The sequence below is a fragment of the Caenorhabditis elegans genome, chromosome X (assembly GCF_000002985.6).
Source record: "Caenorhabditis elegans chromosome X".
In the NCBI taxonomy this organism is placed as follows: Eukaryota; Metazoa; Nematoda; class Chromadorea; order Rhabditida; family Rhabditidae; genus Caenorhabditis; species Caenorhabditis elegans.
In genome coordinates this window covers 6,461,779-6,476,711 of record NC_003284.9, presented here as the reverse complement: position 1 = coordinate 6,476,711, position 14,933 = coordinate 6,461,779, and the positions used below count along the sequence as shown (strand labels likewise).

Below are 14,933 nucleotides of genomic sequence, written 5' to 3'. Positions count from 1 at the left end.
GCATTAAAGCAAGTTAAGTACTATTAAAAAATAATGGTTCGCTAATCCTGATGGTTCTTTAAACAAAAGTGTAAAGTACAACTTTGAAAACAATTTATTTTTTTAAACATAATCTTATTTCGAATACTCGAAAAATACATGTATTTTTTTTTAATGCGAGTTAATTAAATATTACAAAATTTAATAGCTCAAGCAGGAGTCTCAAAGCGACTCGGTGAGAAAAAGGTAACATCAACTGTAGTAGACTTTCCAGCTGCCATTTCTGCCAGAGAACGTCCAATTCCAGGAGCAGTCTTAAAGCCCGATCCTGATCCACAACCCCCGACAAGAATTTTCGAGTTTTCAGACGAAACTGGTCCGATGAGATAATGGTGGTCCGGGGAGTTCTGTAAAGAAAAATGAAAGGAAATTTAAAAACTTATTTTGGTATCTGAAATCTTAACGGCTTACGGTGTATTTACACTGATCCACTTTATACGGACTGGATCCATCAATCACCGGAATGTGATCTTTGATAAAGCTTCCTGGGATCGTCACAAGTTCTTGATTGTTTTTTGTTGGATGACTCAAATCTCCTGCCAAGTCATCTCCTTCGTCTAATACCAACTGGAAATCTCAAGATTACAGTTTGAATAACTTGCTCAAAATTTACTTTGATAGCTCCTGGGTAATCTGTATCCGGCAGGGCAAAGAAATATTCCTTTTTCTCGAGGTTTTTGGCAATTACAACGGGGAAATGTTTCTCGTCCAAAAGATGATTGTTTTTCTCATCTTTTGCATTCCAATAGCACACAGCAAGACTAATCGGCTGCAAACAGAGAGGATTTGGAATTAGGTGAAATGTTTTGTTGCTTTGGAAATGAACTGATATGAAAAATAAAAATGTTAAAAGGTGTACTAACGGGTTGAGGTTATTTAAAGAACCGAAATATGCATTAAAGAGTGACAATCAAATTAAATATTTCTGCAAGTTGTGACTTTTTCAAGTCGGAAAAATTTGAGATTTTAGCTAAATAAAATTATGATATTTTTTGAAAACTTTGGATTTTAAAAAACGAAGGCCCCGGTTTTATTACTACACCTTTAATTAATTTTCAAACAAATCAAACTAACTTTGATCTGGAAGTTTACATTAGGAAAAAACTTTGTGATCCAACATCCCACTGTGAATATGATCTTGTTGGTTTTGTATTCTCCGGTGCTCGTTTTCACGTTTACAATCACGTTATCAGTTTCACCATATGAAATGACCGGTTCATTGTCTTGAATAGTGCCACCAAGCGTTATGAACTCTTCCTAAAAACATTTCACGTACATTTTACGAACATTCTCAATCTTACTTGAAACGCTTTAAGCCATTTGTTAGCATAAATCACGCCTCCCATTGGATCAATCAGTGCTGTCCATTTATCGTCAAACTTGAATTGTGGATACCGTTCAGTAATCTGAAAAAAAACCAATGATTATTAGAAGTTCAGTACAAAATCAATTCACTTTTGTTCCTGGGAGCACTTCATGGTCAATGTTATGTTTTTTCAAGTGTCCAGAAATGGAGTCAACTTGGTTTCCCGTCGCCGCCCAGAGCAGTCCAAGTTTACTAAAATATATAAAAACGAATATAAAAATTCGAATAAAGTTAAAACTCACTTCCATAACTTTTCTCCTCGTTTTTTCTCAAGCTCTTCAATTTGCAAATACGAATCTCCAACAAGTGGAACATATTCTGGATCAGTGTGTGCGTATCGGATAATTCTGCTTTTTCCGTGAGAACTTCCATTCGAATGTCCAAGACTATACTGAAAATTGTTTAAAGTTTATCTGATTTACCAAAAGTAGTATCTTATAAGTTCCGGGTTTGAACTCATAATGGATTTTTTTTATTTCAAATCGCTTTCGGTAACTTTATAATGTGTAGAATTTTTCATTGGAATGTATTATCGGATTTTTCTGACGGCCCCAAATGCCCAAACCAGAATCTAATTTTGTACGAGATTGAATGCAACTTTTTATTAGTAATTGTTAAAATATTGTACGGAGGACGCTGAACACTTTTTTTTAAAATTATTTATCGAATAGGTCTACATATGCAACTCTACCCATGCAAAAGTTTAAAATTTAACCACTAAAAACTCCTGAAATTCCTACTAATCTAAGTCTCTAAACGTCTACGTTTGGCTTCCTGACCTTTACACTTCGATAATTGTCGATAATTTTGTTTCTTATACTGCTCTCAACGACAACTTTTAGAACGCAAAATGTTGCGAGAAGTAGAAAGCAGAAGTAAAAAGCATGATTTCTGTACGAATATTAGTATGAAATATTTATGCTACCTGTTCGAGTAGTAGAGTACGCAGGCCTAGCCGCTGGCAGTGGTATGCCGTGCACGATCCAAAAATACCGGCTCCGACAACTATCACGTCGTATGCCTTACCAACCATATCTGAAACTTTGAAAATGAAAAAAGATTTATGAAAAAGGCAGTATTTAATTCCAATAGTAAGAAAAATTGAACAAAACCTATGTTTTACTGAATTCTAATAAAAAGAGTGCAAATTCACTATAACCTATGAATTTAAATTTGTTGTGCAACAAACGATAACATCACGCAACAAAATAAAAACAACAAAACATGTGTGTAAGATATTGCATCTTTTCTTCTTTATCTTCATGTGTCTCTCTTGGTTTCTTCCTGTCTATTTATTCGTTTTCTTGGTAGTTTGGCCTCAAGATGTAAACAGAGATAACGAGCAGATGGTTTTCACGTAGTTGTATGTAGTTTGTCGGTCAATAAATAATGATATGAATTGTCTATAGTTTAGAAACTCTTTCTATAAAAAGTTCCGCAATTATTCGTTATTATAACTTTTTCCTCCAATATGCCGTGTGGCGAGTTGAAGTTGAATTCGAACTTGACAGAAAAACGACATAACCATTTGGACTGTTGTAATCCACCGGCTTTTCAGACTCTCACATATGGGATCATCTCTCTTTGGTCACCGTAAAAACGAACAAAGTTGGTCGACGGCCTGGTAAATGTAGATAAACAATTTTTCAACATTTCGTCAGTTCAAAATGCGCCACTTGCCTCTTCTGATTCTATGTTACATCTGTTTCGTAGAAAATTCATTAGTGTCAAGGATCAAGAGGCAGACGTGTAAACTGATACGGTATTACTTATCTGAACCCAAGGAACTATTTTCAGCAGTTGATTCAAATGCAGAAACTGATGGGAACGGAGACAGCGTGCTGACTGATGCGTCCACTCAACATTTCAAGGTTTTGATAAGATGTTCTTAAACTGTCGTATATTCAAAATATTTTGCTTCGAATTATGAAAACAATCAATATTTGATTTTCAGTCTCCTGATGGCGTACTCGGAATGAATGTGACCGCAAATGGTAATTCATCCGGAACTGGATCAGCTAACATACAAACGTCTGCTGGTGGAAATGTTGGAGAATCTAGTAAAACATTTTATTAAAGAATTAGACTATAATAATAGTTTTAACAACCGTGCAATGGTTTTAAAATTTTCAATTAAAATGCACCACCTATTAAATTTGATGTGAATTCTACTTTCAACAAATTAATTGGAACGCCAAGAAGCAGGCTGGTTTAAGCCAGACATCTTGACCTGGCCAGAACTATAGAACCCCTACCAAAAATCACCTAGACAGAAATATTGTTTTCCTGACGTGATTGAGTTGATACCACTAATTAGTGAACCCACAAATTTGGAGCAAGCCTTATCTTCCTCAGTCTACGTCTTCAACTGCCCAGAATGAGCAATTTTTATAACTTCAATGTTTAGATGTGAACAATGTTGCGAATGTTATGTCTGTCGGTGATTCGGTGAATTCGTATTCCGATATTTTCGCGGCAGTGGAAGGAGAAAAAATGACATCAAATGTTCTGCAGCAAGTGAGTTCTATTTTATTATATATATTTATTATATTAAATATGTTCCCCTTTTCATGGGCGAAAAACAAATTTAAATTCCAGGGCAGAGTGGCTGGACAAGGGGCGACACTTTCTAATGTAAACGGAGGAAGCTCAATGCAAAATTCTAATGGAGCACTGAGTAAATTTACTACTCAGATCAAGATTATCAATAAAATGTTCAGAAAATGGGTTTTCATATGGAAATGCTGGAGGAACAGGGTCTATTAATACGGAGGCAGAAGTTCAAACTCAACAAGCACTAAGTTGGGATCAGCTTATGGCAAGACTGATGGCATCGGCTTCTGCTTCAGGACTTGGTAGTGCACAATCAAATTTAGATCTTGGAACCGGATCAGATGATCAGAGTGAGAATTAAACAAACGATGTGATAAATGTGGGTTGATTTTGAATTTGTGTGATATTTGTAGACATCACGATCAGCGGCTTGGTTTCCGGATTGAACTCTAATGAGGGATTGGTTAACACTCTAGTGAAAGGAAACGGAATAATCAATGGCACAGACCAGAAAATGACCGGCACCATGTACGGGGTAGCGTCTGGAAAAGGAAACTCTACTCTTGTCGGTGCAAGCTCAATTGTTAGCAACCAATCTTCTAGTGCTGGAGGTAAGAACTATGTAAGGTTACGTTAAAACTCTCTACTGGTGTTTCAGAAATCCAAGCTTTTGGAAATTCCAATGCGTTCTCGGATGGAAACAGTTCGGTGAACTTGATGTCGAATACGAATATCGAAAGTGATGTATGTCTTTCTGGAATCTATCTTATATGAATACGGCCTATTATTTCAGAGCGGATTAGGAGTCGTTCACATTGACGGTGCTGGGCAAGGAACGGATAACTATGTGGTTGCTAGCAATGGTTTAAAATTTGTCAACTCGGAAAATGATGCTGGTAAAACCGTGAAATATTATCTGAAATTAATAAAGCATTTACAGCTTTTGTTGGCTCCGGAAATATTCGTGGAAGTGGAAGTGATACAAACTCACTAGCATCTCAAAGTGTGGAGACAGCCGTGGATCCAAGTGGGATAGTGAAGTAATAAATTGTTTATTTAAAAGATATACTGCGAATACTTTTTCTAGAATCATATCTAAAAGTAATGGATCATCAATTTCACATGACAACCAGAATTCGTCACTAACATTCAACAACAATGGATTAGTAGGAGGATGGAGAAATTCAAGTTTTAGTATGTGAAAATATTACTGGTGAAATATCAGAAAAATACAATTTTAGGTGGATTTTCAAATGGAGTTGGTGGTGCTAGTGGAAATGAAAACAATGTAACTGGATCAGGATTTGTTGAACTTGACGGTGATATCATGAATGGAAATTCTTCTATGCAGGTGAACTGTTTTTCTCGAAACTTAAACACTGGTTTGATTAAATTTCATTTGCGCTCTGAAGAATGTCAGTTGTGATTTAGCCTATATTTATTTGCGATGTTCAAATATGTAAAGGGCACTATTATTTTAGGACGATTTATGAAAAATGAAAACAGAATTTTAATCACGTTTTGACTGAAAATAAAAGCGTTTCTAAAAAATATGTTTGAAGTTTTATCGTAATATTATACTAGTATAGCAATATGTGGTAGTTTAAAAGAATATCCACATTGACAATAATAACATTATGTGTAATTAATAAGACAATATGAATTTCCTAAACAATCTAACCTCAATCTAGAAAGTTTTCAAACAATCTAAAAACTTTTCAATATTTAAAAGAAAAACTGATAACCACAGCTGTTCGCAACTCTTTTCTTTTATTTCAACACCTGACCACAGACTACAAAATACAAAATTCGGCTACAACACTCATGTTTGCGAGAAATGTCAATTGAAAAATTGAAAGTTTTTATTTTTTTTTTCATTTTCTTTATAGGCTTTTGGAAGTGGAAACGGTCCCATTGCTGCTGATACTAAAGCTGTCCTGAACTTAATGGAAAATGGAGTACAAAAAAGTAAGAATGTAGTGTGAAGTTGCGTCGAAATTGGTTTTTTTTTTTTCAGATAGAACCATACACGGAATGGCCGCTGCGGATGGAGATAACACTCATGTTCAAAGTTTGTCTATGATTGGGAACATTAATGGTAACTTAACTGATTTTTTTCTCAAATTAACTCAAAAAATTCAGGATCTGAAAGTATGAACAACTACCAAAGAGTTTTTTCATCTGGGGCTGGATCATCAAGTGTTTCGTCGTCAAGCTCCACAATTTTCAAGAGAAAAAAGCGTTTTTCTGTGTTATCCAGAATTTTGAAACCAATGAACTAGTTCAGTTCCACAATGTATTTGTAATAAAAAAATCAAACCAAACATTTGCGTATTACTGAATTCTCTCAAAGATTGAAGTTGTTTAATAATTCTATTTTATAAATCAATCTGCAAGTTATTAGTGAAAATCTGGTAATGAATATATTCTTTAAAAAAAAAATGAAAACAGGAACCTTGAACTTTTGGACGGGATCGCCAATTGTCAGGGAAGGGGTTGCTAACAATTTATGTAGAGTAAATGTTTTAAAGGGGTTTCTTTAAAAAAAAAAACTGAAAGATTGCTAATTTCTTTTTTTTAAAGAAAGCTGTCGATTGCCGACCAATCATGAAATTTTGATATTAAGAAGTGAGAAAAACATATAATTTTTAAGAAAGAATCAAGTGTTTAAGTGTAAAAAAGAAAGATAGAAAAGTGATGGTGTACAATTAGTGTCTTCTTCTCGCTCATCGTGGAGCCACTTAGAAATTTCGATGAGAAAAATTAAACAGTCACAGTATTAAATGGATTGTGCCCGAGAATGTCAAATCTTATCACATGATCGACGAACAGCTTGTTTCGCAGCATTTCCAGTTGTATTGAGAAGTTGCGATCAATTTGGCTGTAAAAATGTAAGCTTAACCGTTTTGTTTTAAGAGTAGCTTAAAAACCACTCGTTTCTTAACATTTTTTACCCTCTGATTATTTTATTTACCACTTATCAATTTTAGAACTTTTAAATAAATACAGTTTAACAAACAAAATATGCTCTAAATTCAAATATACAAACTCTGGAGAATTTAATGTTCCATCTGTGTCGTTTTGATTGCTATACGTCTGATTGAACAGTTTTGGCAATGGCGAATCATTGCAGAATTTCTTGAGTTTATTGGCAACTTTACGCTGAAACAATGAAAAGCATACTTTGAAATATGAACTTATCACCCTACCATTTGATCATCATCGACTGGGTTCCACTTTCTGATCCACATAAAAACAATCGATCTGAACGCCTCAAAATCTTCAGAATGGTCTTCGGGCTCATAATGATAGTGAGTTCCGTACAACGGGCGTGGCTCATATTGGTTCCGGACTTGAGCAACAAAAACCTCTATTGCATCACCTTCCACAAGAAAAGATACTGGTAGCATGATTTTACATTGCGCAGTGGGAACAAAGAGCCATTCTGGATTTTCTACATTTTGAAACAAGGTTCTCGTTGCAGAATTCTGTAATTAAAAACTGATTTGTAGTAACCGGTCTTGACAAAATTAAGTTCAAATTAAAGCCAAATTCTTAATTAAAAATTTGGACAAAAACTTTTAGACAAACCTCAACTTTCCTGAATGCGCTTTCACTTGATTCAAAAGGTATATGTTGATTTGCAATTCTTAAGCAATGCGCAGCTTTTTTAAAATCGGCAATGCAATGATTTATACAATCCTGAATCCAGTTCAAAGACTCTTGTTCAGTACAAATATCTTGTGGTGGCAATAATCGGGAAAACCGTTCTCTCCAAACTTGCAATCCCGTAATCTCCTTAAACTCTTTTGGTAATTTCATGATTATCTAAAAAATTAACAAGATTAAATCAACAACGTTTTCAAAGCAAAATACCCAATCGCTGTTAACGATGTAAACAGCATTAGTGACGGCACATCTAGTGCTTGAAAAAGCCGTAATCGTTTCCATTTACCTGCAAACCCTACGTTATGCTAAATTAAAGGTAGATCAGCGCCAGTGAGGTTATTGTTAAAAAGCACGTTTAGCTCGGCAATTCGCATCGTACATTCCTCGCATTTTCCTCGTACATTCCCCGCATGGTGCGCCTCTCAAGCCAAATATTGGGCGTTAGTCGTATATTCCCAGGAACCTACGAGGAATGTACGACAAAGGCACAACACGTGCGTATATTGAGGTTTTTACAACTCTGTTTACTTGATGTTATGAATATTTTCCACAAATTTTCTACTTTTTAACTATTTTTCTCGACAGAATGAAATAGGATAATTTATACTTGGAAATATTAGGTTGGTAAGAAGGTGTTGTCCTATTTTTTGCTCTGTTCTTGTGAGCTGTAGATCAATTTCAGTGTTTACTCACTCCTAGTGATTGATAAGCAGAAAAAAGTCTTTGCAGTAATTAACCCCCATCCCTCTCCCTTTCTCTCAGTTCAAGTTCACTTGAGATATATATTCCTATTGCAATTCATCTTCGGCATGTTCTATGCTCCTGACGCACACCACAATGTAGGATTCAAAAACTCTTCTGACTAAAGTTTATGATGGACTTGCTCCCTTGTGTAAAAACATACAGAGTTGGTTCGATCGTTCCGGAATTAGAGACTTTTCTGTGAATTGAAAGGAATGCCCAAAAGACCACACGAGTTGGATTTGAATGAACTAAAAGCCAGTGTTGAATCGGATCCATTTAAAACTACCCGTGAGCTTGTAAACACGTTTGGGGGAACATCATAGATCTATACATAGCAGATGTCTTGAAATTGCTCGAGATGAGGAAAATACATTCTCCTGACATTTCTCCAAGTGATTATTGGCTTTTCTCTGATCTGACTCGTGTCCTTCAAGGTAGAACTTTCACCATAAGAAAACATCTCAAAGTTACATTCATGCAATACTTTAAATCCCTGCCCGCTGGATTCTAGAGGCAGGGAATTCACAAGTTATTTCAACGTTGGTAGTACAATGTTGATCATGATGGAGCCCTTGTTGGAGTTTGCTCGGAGAACTAAATGATTGAAAAATAGGACAGAACTTTCCTGCCAACCTATTACTTGTAAATAATTCTACTAAAGGTTTCAAAACTATTTTGCTTCGCGAAAAAATTCATCATTTTCTATTAAAACATACAATGATATCTGATTGAACTGAAACTCTCACCAGCTGAGCGCATCCGCTTTAGTAAACCAACAATGAACTTCACTGCGCGCGACCGCCATGGAGTAATGGGTAAGAAGTTCGATTCAGAAACCGTCAAGGTAAGTAAAGAGGCAAGTTCAATTCTCAACAGTGGTACATTGGGAACATACGAGGAATGTACGACGCATCAACAGTATCCGCAAGAACAGCGAGCCACAATGTGCGATGAATGCGCGACGACCTACGAGCGCACCAACATTACATTTTGTTTTTCTCCGAGGAATGTATTATGCGAATTGCCGAGAGGGTGCCAATATGAGCAAATAGCATAGAAAACGTTTAAAGAAATAGTTCTGAAAAGTTTTTATTTACTGTCAAAATGTTGCAAAAACCGTGTAATTACCACTATTTGGAACAAAATAAAAATTTTCAACAAAATGTTCAATAGTTTTAGTATGATATGTAATCCTTTTGGCTCCAAAGGAGAAGTTTATAGGAATTTCCCCACCATTGCTACTCCGTCTTTGAAATCAACTTATAAGTTTTTTAAACATATTATATGTTTTCAAACAGGATTTCATAAGCAAAAATTGTTTTACAGAGCTCCTAGTTGATCTCAAAACTGTTTTTGTGAAGCTTTATTCAGACACTAGAAATTTGTTTTGAGAAATCATCAATAAGCTATGTTATGACAATATTCACATGGTTCTGGAAAGTGTGGCCTCTGGCTCATTAGATAAATGTACAGATATTTTTTTAATGTGTAAAATCGACTGCACACTTGTATTTTATATATTCAATTTTAAAACGAATACAAAATGTTTAAGCAATAACGGGATCTATAATTAAATTGGAAAAATGAAAGGGTTAAAAAACTAAAGTGTACAATGAATCACGACGCAGTAGTAGTTACCCTGACAACCATCAAATTGCAATGACCCGGTTTATATCCTCGCATCCCTTATTAACATGTGACTCCTATTTGATTAGATGCAAGTATCTCTGCGCAAAGTTACAAAGTCAAAAACAAAATAGATACTTATATATTTTTCAAACATTTTGAAATTTTCAAATAGAAATCAAACTAATCTTGAATCTTTAGAAAACTGACTAAATTAACAATCAAATTACAACTTTTGAATTTGAGCGACTCATTGCGTCATTTTGACATTGAATAAAACTATAAATGTTTATTTCACAATTTCTAAAACATTTTGGTTCAGAAAAGAAAATCCATCTAAAAACAATGCATGCAGGAGGTTTCGATGATTGGCATAAAAAATGGACGAATGTGTGAACACATATACTATTACTTTTACGACGTTGAAAATGGAGAATTGATTTAACAAATTTTATGAAAGGGAAGAATGACTGTTGAGTGAAACTGATTTATCTTCAAAATACATATATACGAATGAGAAAAGTCCTTAATCATGAAGAATGAAATGAAATGAGCCCTTGAAAAATCTTATTTGAATATTAAAACGTAGTTTAACAAACCAGGTTCTATTCGCCAAAATTGTAAGAACGAAAATATGATATAAAACGTGGATTTCCAACGTTCTGAAATTTTTTGGCTGAAAATTGTGATGAAATATGTTTTTATCCTCCGAACTCCTTGTAAAATTGACCTGTGAGCGGAATAAAAGAAAATTGAGTTGTACAAAACAATACGTATCAATTTATTACACAACATAAAAATTTCAATATGCATTCAAAACTCGTTATGATTAATTGTAAAACACAAAATATGATTAAGTTCTACGAACTGCTGCATATGTTCGCAAAAAATGAAAATTATGTCTGGTGTTGTGCTTTCTTGTCCCCGTCAACGTCCCCAATCCAATTCCAAATATTTGATTGCACTCGATCAAATTGGGATTTTCAGCAAATTTCCAGTTTTGCTCGCAAGCAGAGAAATACGGCCAGCTTAGCTGAACTACCGATGGAACTATGGTCCTGCAAATCGAAAAAATATAACTGGACAATGATTGAATGAAGTTACTTGCCATCCAGAATCTCGAACGCATGAGTATTTTTCATTAACGTTGTCGTTTCTTCGAATGAATAGCGTATGTGTATACTCTAACTTCAAAGCGGGATTGTGGATATTTGTGTTGTTAAATGTCACATATGTTGACACTGCCTAAAGATCTGATTGTAATGTGCTCTATTAACTCAATTACCATACCAGCATTGTATTATTGATCTTTGTTCTCATCTCCCAAACTCCAGCTTCTCTTCTTGCTAATCCGATTCCTAGCCCACCGTCTTCCCACAAAGGTTTGCATTCTGTTACGGCTGTTGGATCGTTTGGTGCATTTTCTCTGAAATAATTTGTTATTTTTAAATTTAAAAAAAAGTGTTTACTTGTTAAGTCGTTTCCACAATTGTAGTGCACTTTCAAATGGGGAGGAAGGCAAAATATTGGTGTAGATCATATGTGATTCCGGAGACACAGTAACACAAATCTGATACAAAGCTATGTGTTCAATCTGAACTATAGGAATAGTTACCCTATCAATCTCCGGAGGCATTGAGTTGGATCCAAGACCGTGTACAGAAGACAGTAAGGTGATATTCAGTCCAATTAAAAAAGCAGAGGATAACAATGACAAATAGAAAATGGAGTAGTGGAATGTGACTGAGAAATATCTGAAGAAAGATAATTTTATCTGAATCCTAGGATATTAGTTTACCTTATAAACGACCTGCATAGCTTGTGTCGATGATAAAAACTATTGTGGCGACAAGTGTAATGATACAAGCAAGGAATCCATAAAAGTAATGTCCAAACAAGATAAGTTATGAAAGTGAGTATGTACCAAAACATATGACCACAAAAATACCGACTTGATGTTTGACACTAAATTTTAATTTTTTAACTCAAAATGCGATTTCAATAACTCACATCAAAGTTAGCTCGAAAATCATCAGCCTTTTGAAAACATTGTTTAATACCTATTTTTGGGGACTCCGTTATGACTGGCATACTCTTAACGTTCCCGTTTGACATTGGGCTGGTTGCATCCGAGGTGTCACATAGCCGCTGCAAAATTTAAAGTTTATTGGTTTCGAATTGAACACAATGTCAAATTAGGAAGTTTTTTTTGTTTTCAAAAAACTTGGGACATGTGTGATGTGCATACATATTTTCTTTTCAGCAAAACAACCCTGGAATTAATGATTTAAGTGTGAAGTAATTAAACAAACATTAACTTCCGGCTGCTTAACGTTGGTTATTTTTTTGAGAAATTTTTTTGTTATCCTCTACACCATGAATTATTTTTTTTTAATTGTACCCTCCAAGTGTTTCTTACAAATGTAGGTCATTTTGTAGCAGTTATTACTTATGTGTTACATTATTTATTAAAAACATTTTGGGGTAAATCTACTGCACAGTTCCCAAAACTTAAACCGTATTATCCGAATTTCATTATTATCAGAATTTCATTAGTAGTAGGGAGATAATTTTGCAATTTCTTAATATTGGAAAATAACTATCAAAACTCTTTTCGAGATTGTGTTTCTGTTAAGATGGGAAGAACCCGGTTTCCAAAACAATCTGTTTCCAAAAATGTTGAAGTCCTAAAATTTTTTGAACTGAAATCAAAACAGTTATCAAGTCCCTGTGTGTAGTCCTTATGTTTAATTTCGAAAAATTTATTGATGTTACCAATGTTTCATTCAAAATTGTTTCTGCAAACCATCTCAAATGATATGTGGTTTTATAGGTTTGCACTTAAAATGCCAGAACTAAGAATGCACTTAAATTGGCATGTAGTATATTAAAATTAAAAAGGGCTAGCGAAGAGAAAGTATAAAATTAAAAAACGTGTATAAGTTTTCTCCATCAAAATATATGACTTGAAGATTATTGAAAACTAAAATGCAACACTTCTCAAAAACTGCTACTGAGTTTTTTATTTCTAATTCAGTTTTTTGTAATTGCTAGAAATTAAAAACGTTACATCATGATGAGGACCAATTGTTTGAACTCTTGCCCACCGTATAGGCCATGTTTCGTCGTATTCTCCAAGTCTTCCTCCGTTTGCACTACTACTGAAACCCTACGTATTTGTTGGTTTGAACAAAAATTCAGCGATACCTGGTGTCTATAGCTTGCTGAAAATGTTTCTTAGCAGGAGTGTTCACCGCAACCCCGGAAACTTTCTTCACAGGTTTCTTTGCACATACCATTCTTCTAAAATGATTTTACTTTCATTTCATAACTTTTATTTCGAAATCAAAAGTTTTTCATTCCTACTTGTAAGAGAAGTATAAGACTGTGATTCTCCATATCAGTGAAACCGTACATGAACTTGCTGATAGAACGAGCGGCCAGGAGAGTATCTGCAACCGTTTCACATTTTCACTATTCGCCAACTCAAAAATGTTTCTTTCTATCTATAATCACTTTAGGGTTCGGACATCTGCAGGATGCGATAAAGAAGTAATTGAAAATTGTGATCGGTGCATCGTGGAGTGCCATGATAAGAAATGACATTCGGAAATTGTTGAATGCCTGGAAACTATTTTCTTTTTTTAAAACAATAAGTTTTATAAGTTTTGAAAAAGATTACACACCTGTGTCCATTCTATAAATGCTTCAAACAACAAAGCGCATCCGCTTCGATAGGGGGTAATATCTAGTCTATGTGCAAATGCATTCTCAATACAAAGTACCTAAAAAAAAATGTTTCTTGATTTTGAAATGGAAAAATTTCGCCTACTAGTAGCAACCATGTGCACATTGATCCACATACTGCGGTAACAACCAAAGAAACCACTAGCCATGTATTCAGTGGAAAAGAAGTCACGTATCCCTGAAGTTAAAATTTCGGTTTTTACATTGATCTTTATTATCATTATCACCTTAACCACGAAACTGATGTGAAGCCAAGAGCAAATAGAGTTGGTGACGTAGACGACAAACGAAACAGCATATAGGGTGTGCAAAGTTTTTCCTGAAAGAAATAGATAATAAGTTTTAGGTGATAATTATATGTCATCAAGAATAAAATCCATTGTATAGTATTATTGCTTGGAACAATGACTTTTCTAGTTTATTTTGTATTAGCTTAAAGATGGAATAGCAAAACACTTTGTATAGCCTGAATAGACTAATTCATACTAAAACTTTATGAAAAACTTTCAGACTGTTTAAAAAATGAAAGATGTAAGAAGCGAAAAGTTTAAATTTTGTCGAACCGTCATTTATGTAGCAGGTGACACGTTTTTGCATCTGCAGGTTATTCAGTAGGCATTTTTTTTATACAAGGAATTGTGAAATTTAGCTAAACTCGGCCATAATTTTTCGAAATTTTAAAACGCCCTGAAATGTTTTAATTCATCAAATTTAATTGATTAATTAAAATGTTTGAAGACTATTACCGTGATAATAAAACTTGCTACTCTGCCTATAAGTGAAAAAATTAAAATGACAAAAAATTATTTGCCCAAGAGTCAAACCTTTGAGCAATGGAGTGCTGGAGGACGCCATTGCAAATCCGGAAGTGTAAAGTGTGTTAAGTAGAGCCAGAACATTTCCAGATTTGAGAGAAGGTGATGTTAATTCATCCGTCATATTTAGTCGCCCAGTGTGTCGTGAGCAAATCCAAAAAAAAGCAGATAATGAGAGAGCCCCCGGCAACAAGCTATTGTCCGTCCTCCACTAGCTTACAAAGCTTTAGACCGGATATACTCATCCGGTCGTCGCATGCCAACTTTCAAATTTGGCTCCTATTTTTGAGTTCAGAGACTTTTGCAATGGAATAAGAAATGTGTTTGGTCGCAAAACGACAGAATCAAGATGCAGTTCGGCTGTTGTTGTGAGA

The 14,933-nt window shown here is 34.7% G+C and overlaps 6 protein-coding genes across 6 annotated transcripts; 2 read left to right on the top strand and 4 right to left on the bottom strand.

The window, feature by feature from the left end:
- Positions 1–66: 66 nt before the first annotated feature.
- Positions 67–2,448, bottom strand: C15B12.8 (sarcosine oxidasee (formaldehyde-forming)). The gene is made up of 8 exons (NM_171706.5): positions 2,331–2,448; positions 1,648–1,796; positions 1,495–1,597; positions 1,341–1,445; positions 1,114–1,296; positions 653–808; positions 451–606; positions 67–386 (listed from the first exon to the last, which is right to left on the bottom strand). Exons 1-8 carry the CDS (start codon positions 2,436–2,438, stop codon positions 189–191), a joined length of 1,158 nt encoding a protein of 385 aa, NP_741814.2. The 5' UTR covers positions 2,439–2,448; the 3' UTR covers positions 67–188.
- Positions 2,449–2,963: 515 nt separating this feature from the next.
- Positions 2,964–6,279, top strand: C15B12.4 (Autotransporter domain-containing protein). The gene is made up of 15 exons (NM_076690.8): positions 2,964–3,154; positions 3,203–3,276; positions 3,360–3,465; positions 3,813–3,922; positions 4,004–4,082; positions 4,126–4,308; positions 4,372–4,569; positions 4,617–4,702; positions 4,752–4,854; positions 4,899–4,998; positions 5,046–5,152; positions 5,200–5,309; positions 5,848–5,926; positions 5,976–6,056; positions 6,101–6,279. Exons 1-15 carry the CDS (start codon positions 3,073–3,075, stop codon positions 6,238–6,240), a joined length of 1,638 nt encoding a protein of 545 aa, NP_509091.2. The 5' UTR covers positions 2,964–3,072; the 3' UTR covers positions 6,241–6,279.
- Positions 6,280–6,384: 105 nt separating this feature from the next.
- C15B12.9 (uncharacterized protein) lies at positions 6,385–7,913 on the bottom strand. Its single transcript, NM_001365317.3, has 5 exons — positions 7,835–7,913; positions 7,550–7,786; positions 7,168–7,446; positions 7,008–7,120; positions 6,385–6,839 (listed from the first exon to the last, which is right to left on the bottom strand). The coding sequence occupies exons 1-5, from the start codon at positions 7,907–7,909 to the stop codon at positions 6,722–6,724; spliced, it is 822 nt and encodes a 273-aa protein (NP_001352247.1). The 5' UTR covers positions 7,910–7,913; the 3' UTR covers positions 6,385–6,721.
- Positions 7,914–9,149: 1,236 nt separating this feature from the next.
- C15B12.3 (Nuclear receptor domain-containing protein) lies at positions 9,150–9,428 on the top strand (the record flags this gene model as incomplete). Its single annotated transcript, NM_076689.1, has 1 exon — positions 9,150–9,428. One exon carries the CDS (start codon positions 9,150–9,152, stop codon positions 9,426–9,428), a length of 279 nt encoding a protein of 92 aa, NP_509090.1.
- A 1,422-nt stretch (positions 9,429–10,850) lies between these two features.
- On the bottom strand, positions 10,851–13,300 carry C15B12.2 (Glycoprotein; the record flags this gene model as incomplete). The annotated part of the gene is made up of 8 exons (NM_076688.6): positions 13,205–13,300; positions 13,068–13,158; positions 12,008–12,145; positions 11,796–11,962; positions 11,467–11,751; positions 11,288–11,423; positions 11,106–11,242; positions 10,851–11,055 (listed from the first exon to the last, which is right to left on the bottom strand). The coding sequence occupies exons 1-8, from the start codon at positions 13,294–13,296 to the stop codon at positions 10,851–10,853; spliced, it is 1,251 nt and encodes a 416-aa protein (NP_509089.3). The 5' UTR covers positions 13,297–13,300.
- A 183-nt stretch (positions 13,301–13,483) lies between these two features.
- K04E7.1 (Serpentine Receptor, class BC (Class B-like)) lies at positions 13,484–14,683 on the bottom strand (the record flags this gene model as incomplete). The annotated part of the gene is made up of 5 exons (NM_076687.2): positions 13,484–13,621; positions 13,684–13,782; positions 13,830–13,922; positions 13,972–14,063; positions 14,569–14,683. The coding sequence occupies 5 exons, from the start codon at positions 14,681–14,683 to the stop codon at positions 13,484–13,486; spliced, it is 537 nt and encodes a 178-aa protein (NP_509088.2).
- Between the last annotated feature and the right edge of the window lie 250 nt (positions 14,684–14,933).

Coding starts and splice junctions, on each gene's coding strand:
- C15B12.8 (NM_171706.5), bottom strand. CDS start 2,438: ATGGTTGGTAAGGCATACGACGTGATAGTTGTCGGAGCCGGTATTTTT. Junction 1,297..1,340: donor AATGGCTTAAAGCGTTTCAA/GTAAGATTGAGA, acceptor AAATGTTTTTAG/GAAGAGTTCATAACGCTTGG. Junction 809..1,113: donor ATGTAAACTTCCAGATCAAA/GTTAGTTTGATT, acceptor CTCTGTTTGCAG/CCGATTAGTCTTGCTGTGTG.
- C15B12.4 (NM_076690.8), top strand. CDS start 3,073: ATGCGCCACTTGCCTCTTCTGATTCTATGTTACATCTGTTTCGTAGAA. Junction 4,570..4,616: donor CCAATCTTCTAGTGCTGGAG/GTAAGAACTATG, acceptor CTGGTGTTTCAG/AAATCCAAGCTTTTGGAAAT. Junction 5,153..5,199: donor ATGGAGAAATTCAAGTTTTA/GTATGTGAAAAT, acceptor ATACAATTTTAG/GTGGATTTTCAAATGGAGTT.
- C15B12.9 (NM_001365317.3), bottom strand. CDS start 7,909: ATGGAAACGATTACGGCTTTTTCAAGCACTAGATGTGCCGTCACTAAT. Junction 7,447..7,549: donor GCGCATTCAGGAAAGTTGAG/GTTTGTCTAAAA, acceptor TTTTAATTACAG/AATTCTGCAACGAGAACCTT. Junction 7,121..7,167: donor CAGTCGATGATGATCAAATG/GTAGGGTGATAA, acceptor TCATTGTTTCAG/CGTAAAGTTGCCAATAAACT.